This window comes from Pinus tabuliformis, chromosome 4_2, assembly GCF_031772625.1.
Source record: "Pinus tabuliformis cultivar Carrire ecotype Pingquan chromosome 4_2, CPIR1, whole genome shotgun sequence".
Lineage (NCBI taxonomy): Eukaryota > Viridiplantae > Streptophyta > Pinopsida > Pinales > Pinaceae > Pinus > Pinus tabuliformis.
The window spans coordinates 455,422,307-455,435,661 of record NC_142304.1 but is presented as its reverse complement, the minus strand read 5'-3'; the positions used below and the strand labels follow the sequence as shown (position 1 = coordinate 455,435,661).

At 34.3% G+C, this 13,355-nt stretch overlaps 1 protein-coding gene across 1 annotated transcript; it reads left to right on the top strand.

Moving 5' to 3' along the window:
- The first annotated feature begins 1,686 nt into the window (after window positions 1–1,686).
- LOC149169926 (uncharacterized) lies at window positions 1,687–2,337 on the top strand. The gene has a single exon (XM_089425388.1). It carries the CDS (start codon window positions 1,687–1,689, stop codon window positions 2,335–2,337), a length of 651 nt encoding a protein of 216 aa, XP_089281514.1.
- Window positions 2,338–13,355: the final 11,018 nt, after the last annotated feature.

Sequence of the window (13,355 nt, the reverse complement as noted above, 5' to 3'; positions counted from 1 at the left end):
CGGCTGTTGCTTACTCACTTGGGCTTCAACTATTCTTTTATTAGCTGGATAATGGGATGTATCACAAATGTCAGTTTTGCCATTTTGATCAATGGAGCAGCTTCCCCTTTTTTCAATAGCCAAAGAGGCCTTAGGAAAGTCTGTCCTTTATCACCTCTCCTGTTTCTCCTAGTGACAGAAGGGCTAAGCAGATTGATTCACAAAGCAAGAAGAGAGGGGAAGGTAAAAGGTATTGAGGTAGCAATTAATCTTTTTATCACTCATTTGCTTTTTGTGGATGATATATTGATTTTCACCAATGGATCTTATAATGAACTTAAGGAGTTAAAATGCATTTTCGATCTATTTCTAAAAGCCACAGGAATGCAGATAAACTCTAGAAAATCTCAAGTTTGTATGGCAGATTTTGACAGAAGAGAAAGATCCAGGATGGTAAATCTTTTCCCCTTCCAACATCAGCCCCTAGACTCCCCTTTCAAATATTTGGGCTTTTGGCTAAAGCCGGCAGCCTATAAAAAAGAGGATTGGAACTGGCTCATAACAAAGTTAGAAGCCAGAATTTCACATTGGACTTTCAAGTGGCTCTCAAGAGCTGGCAGATTGACCCTCATAAAATCTGTCTTGTTAGCCATTCCAATATACTGGGCAGCTTTAACATGGGTCCCCAAAGGAGTGATGGAGAAAATCAGAAGAATGTGCTTTAGATTTCTATGGGCAGGTTCCAAAGAATCCTCCGTCTTACCGTGGGTGGCTTGGGATAAGGTGGCTAGACCAAAAGACTGGGGAGGATGGGGAATAAAAAGGCTCCCTGAGTTCAGCCTTTCTCTAGCAGCTAAATCAGGCTGGAGACTAGTCACAATGGAGAATCTTTGGACAAAAGTGGTTAAAAGGAAGTACATTGATCCAACTCCCTTGGAAGACTGGATTCGGAGCCAAGACAAGAAAATGAAGAATATCTCAGTCATCTAGAAGGCCACGGTGGAGGCTTTCTCTGTGATTGAACAAGGTTTGGCATGGAAAGTGGGAGATGGAAGACATATCAGAATCGGCAAAGACCCATGGGTAGGTTGTAATGAAGCTTATGCCTTGTCACCTGGTCTTCTCAGACATCTTGATAGCAAAGGAATAACAACTATAAATCAGGTGGAGAAAGTAGGTCCTTCTACAATATGGGGCCAGGCTTGGAAGAATGATGAAGACTTAGAATTAAATATCAGGTGGAAGAACGAATGGGCTTCTTACATCCAAGAACTGCATCGTACAAATGTTAGGCTAAAAGACGAACCAGACCATCTGATATGGGCGCAAGGCAAAACAGGAGAATATTCCCCAAAAGATGGATATACTTTCTTAATGGCAAAGAAAGGATGGGGAATACCAAACTGGTGGGCGAAAAACATATGGAAATTAAAATGCCCAGCCAAGGCCAGGATTTTCCTATGGTGCATTCTAAAAAGAAAGGTCCCTACTTGGGACATTTTACAAGCCAGATATTTAGTTGGGCCTGGGAGGTGCCCTTTATGAAAGTCAGAAGAGGAATCAATCAATCATCTCTTTACAGCATGTGTAGTCTCAAAAAAAATTTGGGAGGAGGTAACAGGTTTACTTAAGGTAAAAGCTCAGTGGGATTTAGATCCTTTGGAGGAGGCTTGGAGGAAATGGTGGCAAAACTATCCAGAGGGAAACATGAGAAACTTGCCCCTTTTTTTCTTTTGGGGAGTATGGTTAGCAAGGAACAAAAGCTTGTTTCAAGACAAGGACACTCCCACAGCCACCATCGCCATAAATTGTGCTGCCATTTACTCTGCTATCCCGATCCCTGATACTAAAAATATTCAAAAGAAACAAAAGCCTGTTTCTATCTTGGAGGGCATTCCTTGGGCCTTTTTCGACGGGGCATCCCAGAATAACAAGGCCGGGGCAGGCCTGTGCATTCACTTGAACCCTGATCATACTCTAAAGGCTTCTGTAGGGCTAGGACCTGGTACAAACAACTATGCTGAGCTGTCTGCCTTGCGCTTTCTCCTATGCTGGTTACTTCAAAGAAATATCTTCACAATTCAAATCTTCGGAGATTCTCTGAATGTCATAAAATGGGTTAATGGAAATGCATCCTATCAAAATCAGATCCTAAAGACTCTTGTAGAAGAAATTATGTTTTTAAAGTCATCCTTTAACAGTTTTTCTATTTGCCACATCTACAGGGAGAAGAACGAGGAAGCAGACCAGCTTTCTAAGGCTGGTCTACAGCAAGATCTGGGCGTATGGTCAACAGTAGAAACCAGACAGGGGCAATCATCCTCTTCTCATCAGGCCCCTTTTGCTCCACCACTGTGATCGTGGAAATACTTTTCTTTTTTGTCAGCAGTCTCGCAGGCCAAATGGAATTTTTTGTACTCAGTTTTTTCTCTATTTTTACTGTTATCTTTATCATGAGCTCTACAAACAGCAAAACAAAACTTACTGTATAGCTTACAGTGTTTTTATCAAAGTCACCTCTTTAATCTTGTAAGGGGTTGTTTTCCTTCTTTGAAGGAGACCCCGGAGTATGCATTATCTGGTTTGTATTTAAAGCCTCCTGTAGGGAGGAAGACTATACTTGTTTTTATCAGCAAGTTTCAGGACAGAACATATCCCTCACAATCAGTCAAAAAAGGACTGAGAATTATGCTTGGTTTTTTACTCTTAAGAAGTTCAAACAGCACACATGGGAGCCAGCAGGCCTGCAAAAGATATCATCAGATTGTAAACTTTTTATATGCTTAATAAAAAGTTTTGCTTTTTTCCTTGGAAAAAAAAAAACTAAGTTGTATGTAGACATACTCAATTTCCATGGTCAAAATGACAAAACATAACTTTATAGATCTATAACACTCATTTTCCTTTTCACACATTATCCACTATTTTCCTTTAACTAACTCCTTTGAGTTTTTTTCTTTTTCTTCTACTTGTTCATTGCTTCATTATATTATTTCTTAGGGTCAGTTTGGCCCTAATTTTAGGTTATTTTTTAATATTATGTGCATCTTACTCATGTGTATAACGATAGATTCTTTCGACTTCCATTTCTTCATGTTTTTTTCTTAACACAACATGTTAGTATAATGTTTTTGAATTTTAGACATCTTCATCCACGCACGCATCTTGTAAATATATATCAAAGAATGCATTAACTAGAAAAAGTTAATTTTTGTGGTTTTTACTTCATAATTAAGGCTACAGCATTTAGCCAAAAAATTCACTCTATTATGCTATTCCAGGAATTTCGATTAGCATTTCCAATTTATCTAGTAACATCATTTTAATCAACCACTTTTATGGTCATTTTGGTTTTATAAAAAATCTAATTTGTGAATTTCTTTAACAAAATAACAATATTGATCTCTAATCCCATGCAAATTTGAGAGAATTTTATTCTTTAATATTGATGCTATCCAGGTATTTATTTTCCCTTTTTAGGGTTTATTACAATTATTTGTAAGGGATTACATATTTTAACTCTCAATTTTATCTTTGACTCATTTTGTTGTTATGAATTTTGGTATAAAGTTGATGGTTTCTCTGTTCTTTCTACACTACCTCTGAGCACCTTCATATTTTGGTAATTTTCACAAGAAATTAAAATGCAATTATTAATATTATTTTCAGCTTCATAGTCTCCATATACTTTCTTATTTCCATGACTTTTTTTAATTAACTATACTTTACGGTGATATCACATTCCATCTTGTGTATATATCATATATTTAGTACTTTGCTCAAATATATGACCATCCACATTCTCCTAAAGTATCCACTTATCAACCAATATTTACCATATATTCTATATACATATAAGGACCATTTTGTCTTTGAAGTTTACCAATCAAGAATTTTTTTTCCCTTTCCAAGGCCACTGTAATTTCCTCTTAAGGATTTTCACACACACACGCACACACAGATATATGTGTGTGTGTGTGTGTGTGTGTGTGCGTGTGTGTGAGTTTGTATGTGTGTGTGTTTTCTTGCTTGGAACTTTTCATTGGTCACACTACTTGTTACAATCATTTGAAGGTCTTCAAATATCTAACTTCGACCACCTAGTCCACAAGGGCATCAACTCTTGAGATCCTCAATCAAGCGGTCAGAAATTATCTTCATATTATTAGTTGCTCCATAACCCTTATCAATCCTATAGAACAAGCATTCCAAACACATCCATGTGACTTGATTCTCAGTCACTTGGGTATAAGCTCTCGAATACTTGTTCTTCATTTATGTTGTTAGCATCTATTGTCTTGATAAAAATGTTTCAGCTGTCAATATTAATATTAAATATGCTCAATAAAACTCATTATTGAGTACATGTTGTATTGAGCTACTCTATATTTATGAGATAGTAGCTCTTAATCCCTCTTTAAAGCCATATTTATTTATTTATTTTTATTTACTTTATTTATTTATTTTTTATTTTTTTTCTGTGGCATTTCTATACCTTACAACAAATTGTACTTTATGTATGAACTAAATACTCCTAGTTTCTAGGGTCAATAATTTCTAATATGGTTGCACATATATTTATTTTTAATTTTTTTTGTCTATTTGAATATGAAGAGTATACATGCACAACTCATTTTGAAAATAATTTGTACATAAAAACACTTTGTATTCTCAATTGATAATATAATTTCTTGTACCACTTTACACCGACTTACTAGCCTATAAGGATTATCTAAGATTTTTGTAATGAGATGGTTTACCAAGTTTCCCTTCCATTGTACCTCTTTCTCAATAGAATGGTGGCACACATCATGTTTACCTATGATTCTACATCTTACTTCCATACAATTATGAATATGCACTTGGTTATTTGGCTTCCTTTCGATATTCATTTTTCATTGTGTGATTAATTATATCCTTAAGAAATTAATCACATTTTGTAGATTAATGATTTTATTATTAGAGTACTACCTTCGTCCATATATATGATTGAATATTAATTACTCCATGTAATATGTAACAACTACTTCTTCAATGTATATTCTATCCCTACTATAGTGATACTACTTTTTCCCTTCTACACTCCATATGTTCAGGTTCACTGCCAAGTACAAAATATGGAAAAGTTGATATTTATGTCTGTTGTATTTTCTTAATAAGTATAAGTTCCGCATGCATTCTACATCTTACATAATATCGACCTAGGTCACAACATTCTTCAACGCACAATATTATTTACCGCTAAGTATTCTTGTGTTTCTTCCCACATCTCTCTCTATGCCAACAAATTTGTGGTTAGGCAACTTTCTTTGTATAGGCCTTATATTTAACCTATAAGAGATGACCTTTTTTATATGAATCCCTTGAATGTGAGGCATCCAAGTCTTATATAACAATAATAACCTATCAAATCCCATAACCTCTTTTGTATAAAAAAGTAGTCGAGAGATAAATTCTCATTGTATACATATCCCTATTTTACTTCATATATAACAATGTACTATAGTGATAGATTGTGTATAATGGTGGACCTTAAATCATTTCCAACTTATATACTAATAGATACTTTAGTTTGTAACAAACCAATTTTATAACCCTTCTTCCCTCATTCCTTGGACTTTAGGTTTAATTCTTTCAGTAATCTATTATCACCATCTTATATGACCTTCCTTGGAATTCCTACAACAACTTGTATTCATTTTTTATTTTTTTGCTATCGTTCCATTTAGAATCTAGAATGGAATCACCTCTTCTCTTATTATACTTTACTTACTTTAGTTGCAAAGTGAAGATGGCCTAAAGAGGTTGTCTCTCTTTTATAGCAAGTTTTTGTACGGGGTAATGTTTTTCTTGCGTTATAGAGTTTGTAGTACTCAATACTAAAGAAAAAACATCTCTACATTTCTTTGGACAGTCTTTGTATACTCATTCCATCTCTCATCTATTGGATAATGGTATTTCATTCTCATTAGATATATTTAGTTGGGCAGTGTGTTTGTTGTTTCTTTTCTTTGTCAATTTATTTTTCTTACTAAATCTCACGCTCTTATTTGTGTTTTTGAATATATAAACTTGCACTCTAAATACAATGTAATATACCTCAAGTTGATACCTCTAGTTCATACCCAATTATATATATATATATATATATATATATATATATATATATATAAATATAAATATAACAATTCTTAGCTAATTATCCATCAGTCATAACATATTTATGTATCATATATCTTTAAACTATCTATATATTAAAATTCTGTTCCTCTTACATATAAAAGTTTTTTTTATTTTTATTTTTTACGGCTACCTATCACTCAAATTATTCAAAACTTCTTTTTCCTTTTCTATTAGGATAATGTCTCCCAACAATAGGTATAACCTCTATAGGTATAACCTCTATTATTTAATACTTGTAGTTCAATCATTTCTTTAAGGTGACATATATCTCTTTTTATATATAAAACTATAGCACTACAACTATATTTGTATGGGTACGATTTCCTACATTTATTCATTCAACCATCAAAAGTATGTTTTAAAATAATAACATTTCATATGAATTTTATTATCTTTTATACATTTCAACTATACGTATGAATATTTCCGAGCCTTATTTTGTCATTTGGTATTTTTTGCTTGCACATATTTATCTCATGGTCATGCGTTTATTTAGTTTTTATTTCTCTACAGTCGTGGATATTCATCAAAGTATTGATATTTGTTTAAGTTTAAGAAAATGTGGGATGGTTGAACCCCATAGGCTTCTTTATACACTTGGAAAGATAGAATGAATCCACCTCAAAGATGACCTCGTGAATTGCACATGGGGTTCTGTCACTACCCTTTTTCACTATGTCCATTAGATATGAGGATCCGATAATTGACCATAGTTATGGATATTAAAATGAATACCCTACCCTTTTCACTCATTGCCTTCAGAATTTCGTTTTTCTTCCTCGTGCTACTAGAGTGCTTCTATGTTTATTTCCATTATGCTACAATTCATTTGCCAGCCTACGCTCACTACACCTCGTATATGGTTTGGCATCCAGATGGAGACGATGCTACATGTATATAATTCTTTATTAATTGAATTTTCACTAGCACTGGGTTTCAATATTAACGATACCATCTAATTATTATCTATTTATTATTTCTAGGTTTTAATACGTACCCAAATTTTTTACCGGTGTTGTTACATTCTCGGAGAAATCTTGGGGCTTCAAAATAAACTCCAATTTCAAAGAAACATCGAAATTGCAATTAAGACATTAGGATATGGTTATTCATTTTCCATGTACTCAGACCTTCATTGTATTATTCTTCTAGTTGTTTAATGTTTTGGATTGTTACTTTCTTATCAATACGAACTTACAGAGGACAATTTCTTAAGTCATGAGGACAATTTCATAAGTCACTTGGTATTTTCATCTTGCATGAAAAATGTCCTTGGGCAATCCCATTTTTTTTTCCAAAAATTTGGGTTTCTTATTTTGTTTTCTAATTCTCTTTTTATTCATGCTTTTATAAAATTGGATACTTTCAGTTATAGGACCATGAATTTATTTATTTGGGTTCGTATTAGAATTCAATGTTCACCAGTTTTGATGTCTATTGCTTCTATTCCTCTACACTTATAATATTACTTTTTCTTTTTTCTTATAGTTAACGGCTCGAAATTGCTATGTTCTTTCTCAGGTAAATTTACAACTCCTCATTTCTATATTTATTTGGTTATTCATTTCATTTCTTCTGTGGCTCTTACCTAACCTTCCACAATTTTCGTGCTTTTTTTTTTTCGATAATGTTCAGTGTGAGGGTAATTTTGACTTTCCTTGAAAGTACTCTTTGAATTTTTCCATAGTTTTACTCCACCTGTGTTGATCTACAGGTTGGTTTCTCATTGAAACCTCATATCGTGTGTCGTGTGTAATTGACCTGAGACTCTAAAAGGTTATGGTTTACTCGAAACCCAACACAAGGTTCCTCATTTTACTTTCCTAATCTTCGATTTGAATCGTTGCAAGATCATTGTAATCACTACTGCATTGACCTTAATTAGATGTATGGATAATCTTTGTGCAATGTGCATTTATCTAAAAATTTCCATCTATCCTTCTCTTCCATAACTTATGTCTAAGACTGATATATATCTATGTTTCTTTATTATATAGAAAAGTATCTTTGTTCTTGAAGTCATAGCATGTGATTTTTCCTTCACACCATAGTCCTGAAATGTGTATATATATTGGTATAAATACTTTCAACTCATTACGTCAATATATGTATATGAATTTTGCTCATTCTCAATGACTTCTCATGTAGTTAGTGTTACAAACATGTATATTTTTTTTTCATTTGAGAGACCATGTAACTTCATTTGTAAATTTTAAAAAAGTAGTTCGAATTTCATCATTTTCTTAGTTAACATACTATTTCTTCAGTTCCTCTTATAGGGTGTTAATTGGGAATGTATTCCACGTTGATAAAATTCTTTATATACTTCATGAATCTACTTGCATGTGTAATTTTTCTCCTAGACGGTCCTATAATAATGATTATCTTTAGTAAATTTTAACTATTACCCAAGCCTCACTACGTTATTTTTCAACTACAAATTTTAATACTTTGCATAAAAAATACAAATCTAATCCTAAGACATTATGTAAAGAATACAAATCTATGTAATTTGTACTGTTAAAAATATGATTGGTTACATATAGCGATGCACTACGTTCTATGCTCCATTCAATTGGAATCAAATAGAATAATTTATTTGTTTAATTTTAATGATTCAACATGAACATTCCATGCTCATTATGTGGATTATTTATTCATAGTCCCTATCATCACAACTCTATGTTTATATTTGATAGGAATAAATTCTCTAATTTCCAGGTTGTACCTATGTTTTTTGTTTCTATATAATATGGCTTATAATAAGATGCTCATTCATATATTATTCTTTTTCATGAAAATATATAAAGTATGTATCATACAATTTCCTATTTCTCCTTCTTTGGAAGCCACACATAATAACAATCACATGCCTTCTTCATCTGGATATTTTACTTCAAGGATGAATACAAAATCCTATTTAAAAGAGCATGTAACCTAGTGAAACATACACATAAAAGAAGTGGAAATGAAAAGAAACCATGAGATCAAAGGCACCCAAGTGAGTTGATATAAAAGTTAGCAAAGTGCATGTTATGTTTATGAGCCCTATTCAATGTGGGGAGGCCTCTTTCAGTATCGAAATCAAATTACATGCAATTAAAAAATGACACCTTATACCTCCACTTATGGGGATGGCCTGAAAATGTAGGCCTCTCCTGCAACAACAGACTGCAGAGTTGGATTCCTGGCAAAAGATCATGAAAAATGACTATAAATTTGACCTTGTTTTATGCTGGTTACTTCTGGGGCTCTAGAGAAACCTTTAGATTCCCTGCAAGATTTCCTGCGGGAATATTCCTAAAGGTTTTGATGGAATCTGTCTCGAAAGTCATGCCTAGGTGGGGTGTTAATTTTCCTCTGGTTCCCACACAATTCTAAAACTTGGGCTTTGCTCCACATGTCTTCCTCCTGTAGTCCGGTGATTGAGTGGTGTGTAAATAAAATTCTAGGTGCTTTGTTTTTAAACACCAAGTTATTTGTGGTGGTTAGTCAGGCCAATTTGGGCTACTAGTAGGCCATCAGTTGTGAGTTCAAACCTGGACCTAACCACTATTTATGTAGATGTGTTTTTTTTTTATTTAGCCTGTCATTCGGCTAAAGGTACCCTCTCTGGCTTGGAGGTCCCCTCTCTGGCCTATCATATGATTAGTGGCTGGCGGTTAATGTTTGTTAACTCCACCAACGGACTTAATGGAGAATATGTTGGATGGGTTCAACACCCATCGAAGTTTAAAAGAAAGACATTATTGAAATATGACATGTCTATTGGCCATTACTTGAGTTGGCCGGCTACTTAGTCGTGTTTGATCGCCTTTCTGCAGAAGGTCTATCTAGTTTTCTTTTTAATTTTATTATTTAATAGTCAACTGGTAAATTTTTCCTGCCGATTTTTTAGGGGTCACTAGACAATTTAACCAAGTGACAAATTTTCCACCCTCGACCACCGAAAGGGTCCAAAATGTCACTTCCTTAAAAAAATTGGCAACATTGACTGGGCACCATGTGGCATGTTCTGATCGATCTGTACAGCTGATTGGGTTGCTGACATCACATGCAACATGTCATCACCTGATTTGATTTCCCTCCATCCATATGGACATGTCACCTTGTTGACATCATCATTTGTACGGCTAACATAACTGTCAATATTGTTGGTGTCAACATGGCAAGTGTCACCTCTGGGTCTTGCCTGCAAAAATTTTAGTTATTTCTAGAAAACTTAAGCTAGCCATAACTTCTTCATATGATGTCGATTGAGGTGTCATTCACGCCATTGAATTCAGAATGATGAGCTCTTCAATTTGAGATTGGTTTCATTTCATTTCTAGGGCTTTGAAATTTTGGCCTTTCAGGATCCTACTAGATCATTCCTCCCCGATAATTAACTTTTGAGATCCTAAATGCCTTATCAGCCTATTAGAAAGTTAGGTAATTTCTCCCTCACTTTCTTCTTTTCAGCCCAGTGGGCCTTAGTTGGATGCATTTGCTTGAACCAATACGAATTTACTCGATGTCTCCCCATCATGAAGTCCCAGTTCTTCTATCAAGAATGATATCTTCAGGTAGCCTATCTAGGTATTTAGGTGTTGGTATCAAGCCACACCCTATATAAAACCTGAAATTAGTGATCAAACTAATTTTTTTCATGTTCAACCTTGTATTGAGCTTGACTTTTCTCCAATTTCTCCTGAATTTCCTAGGGAATCATTTGAATTTTTTGAATGAAATTTTGGGCATTTTCCCTATCATGCTGCTCACTTGAATCATCATCTCTACCAAATACCATGTCTAAGGGATCCTTTGGATAATATCAAAATCATGTCTCAAACGATGAGCTCTAAGTGGATCAATGGACACCCCTATTGTATGCATGTTTTACATATCAAAGTTGGTCATCCCACAACTTGGGATGCTTACCACAATAGCTCTAGAGTAAATTTATCATTGTGTGGTTGACAACCTTTATTTTCCCATCAATCTAAAGATTAAATTTCGTACTCCTCTTCAACTTGGTGTCCATCATTCTTTAGAAGCTTTTTTGGAACTCTCCAAGGAAACGAGACTCTTGATCATAAATAATGAATGTGGGAAACAATTTTCCCTACAAATGGTAATTTTCTACTTGCGATGCATGAGTCAACTTTGCATAAATCTCCTTAATATCTTCATCATCAACATGTTGTTCAACATAACTTTCAAAATATACAGAACCATTTTGTAGAACAATAGTTGCAGAAATAGGAGGGTGTGATAGAATATATGTCACTTTGTTGCTAGTGCCCTTATTGTATTTCATTACCACATGAATTTTTTGAAGGAACCCCATCCATATGAAATGATGTGCTTGTTAAAGCTTTTTTTTTTACTAGAGATATTACAAGGGCTCATGATCTATGTGAAGTCTCCTTACCAATCAAATAGTGCGTCCACTTTTTCATGATTTGAACCAACACATACAATTTCTTTCCATATGTGGGATAGTTCAAAACATATTGGGAGAATGTCTCTGAATGGTAACAAACTTGTTTCCTCTGCTTCATTAACACCACTCCCATGGTGTACCCACTAGCATCTACCTCAATTTCAAAAGGCCACTAGAGGTGAGGTATGGCCAAAACAGGTGTGATATTGATCTTTTTTTTCAGTGTATCAAAGCCTTTCTGTTGCTTTCCTCACAACTGAAGTATTTGCTTCACACTCACGAAAGAAAGCAAGGGGGATGCAACAATGGAGAAGTTGGCAATGAATCTTCTCTGGTATTATGCTGCACCTAAAATCATATGAAACTTTGTAAATTGGTGTGTTTAGGCCACTTTAGAATCATATAAACTTTATAAGCATCTATTTCCAACCATCCACCTCTAATAATGTGGCCCAAGTAAACCAAATAGTGTTAGGATATTCTGACAGATAGGAAATAGTTAAGTATAGCTTGGTATAGTGTAGAGTTAGGTAAAGTGTGTTCCTTTCTTATGTACTTTTGTAACTTACAATCTGATGATCATGATATGTTCTAGACATGAAGTGATCTGAAGGTTCTTTCTCTCCTTGGTATTACGGACACTTGATCCATGGATTAACACCTGATTGGTCCATGATATCTATTTAAAGAACATGGAAGGTCATTTGTAGGGTAATAATTCATGAGAGAATCTTTTGTAAATTTTCATTCTTTTATTGATAAATTTCCTAAAGTGGCCACATTGGCTCAGGTCATGGATTGTTTCCCTCTTTGAGGGTTTTAACCATGTCAAGAATACCGGTGTATTATTCTGTGACCTATTTGTGAGCGATTTCCTTTGGTGTTCTATCTGAGGAACTTACCATGTAAATTCCTACATGGTATGAGAGCAAGTTGAGGGCCACATCCATTGGTGATCCAAATCTGAAGCCAGTACAACTGCATCCATCTATCGTTTCTTAGATATATTATTTCTAACTGCTTTCGGGCCGAGAGGACTGCTCTATTGTGTTAGGAGCATATGTTGTAGTGAGGAACCCCTTTAGTCTCCCACAAAAAGGTTTTTGGTAGCCCTAGCTACGTCATATTTAAGATCTCGAGGTATATAGTCTTTGTTTGCAATTCTAGTTATTCATCTCTCCATTTATTTCGGTTTATTTAGCTCTCTGTTTTTTATCATTGAACCTATACCTTTGATTTCTGTCTATGCTCTTTGCCCTCTGACTTTGTGTGATATGGGAAAATCAGAAACAAAAAGGAAGGTTTTTTCTCATGCGTATGCTCTTTTCCGCCGCGTGTTAGTGTGATCTCGAAAAATCAGAAAAAATTGACGAAAATATTTAGTTTCTCGCTAAAGCTAATTTCAAGATGTAAGTTTTTCTTTTTTCTTTTTTCTTTTTATGTCTGTGTTTCTTTTCGTGGTTTTTGTTTTGTAGGCAAAAAAGATATTTTTCAAATAAGCATGCACCCCAAAGCTTAAGTGACTAAATAAATAAATGAAAGTGAGCTAACTAGATTAATTTTGGAAAGGGGGCGGATTTTTTTAAAATATAACATCATCATTCATTTCTGCACATTCACGCACTTCGTTGGCATCTTCAACAACTTTTCTTCAAAAATCCATAACCTCTTCATCTAGAAGTTGTTTTTTTTTAGTCAGACTAATTTTTTGAGATCTTTCCATTGGGACACTTAGTTTCAACATCTACAGTTTCAGTTTTTGTTAAAA

Coding starts and splice junctions, on each gene's coding strand:
- LOC149169926 (XM_089425388.1), top strand. CDS start 1,687: ATGAGAAACTTGCCCCTTTTTTTCTTTTGGGGAGTATGGTTAGCAAGG.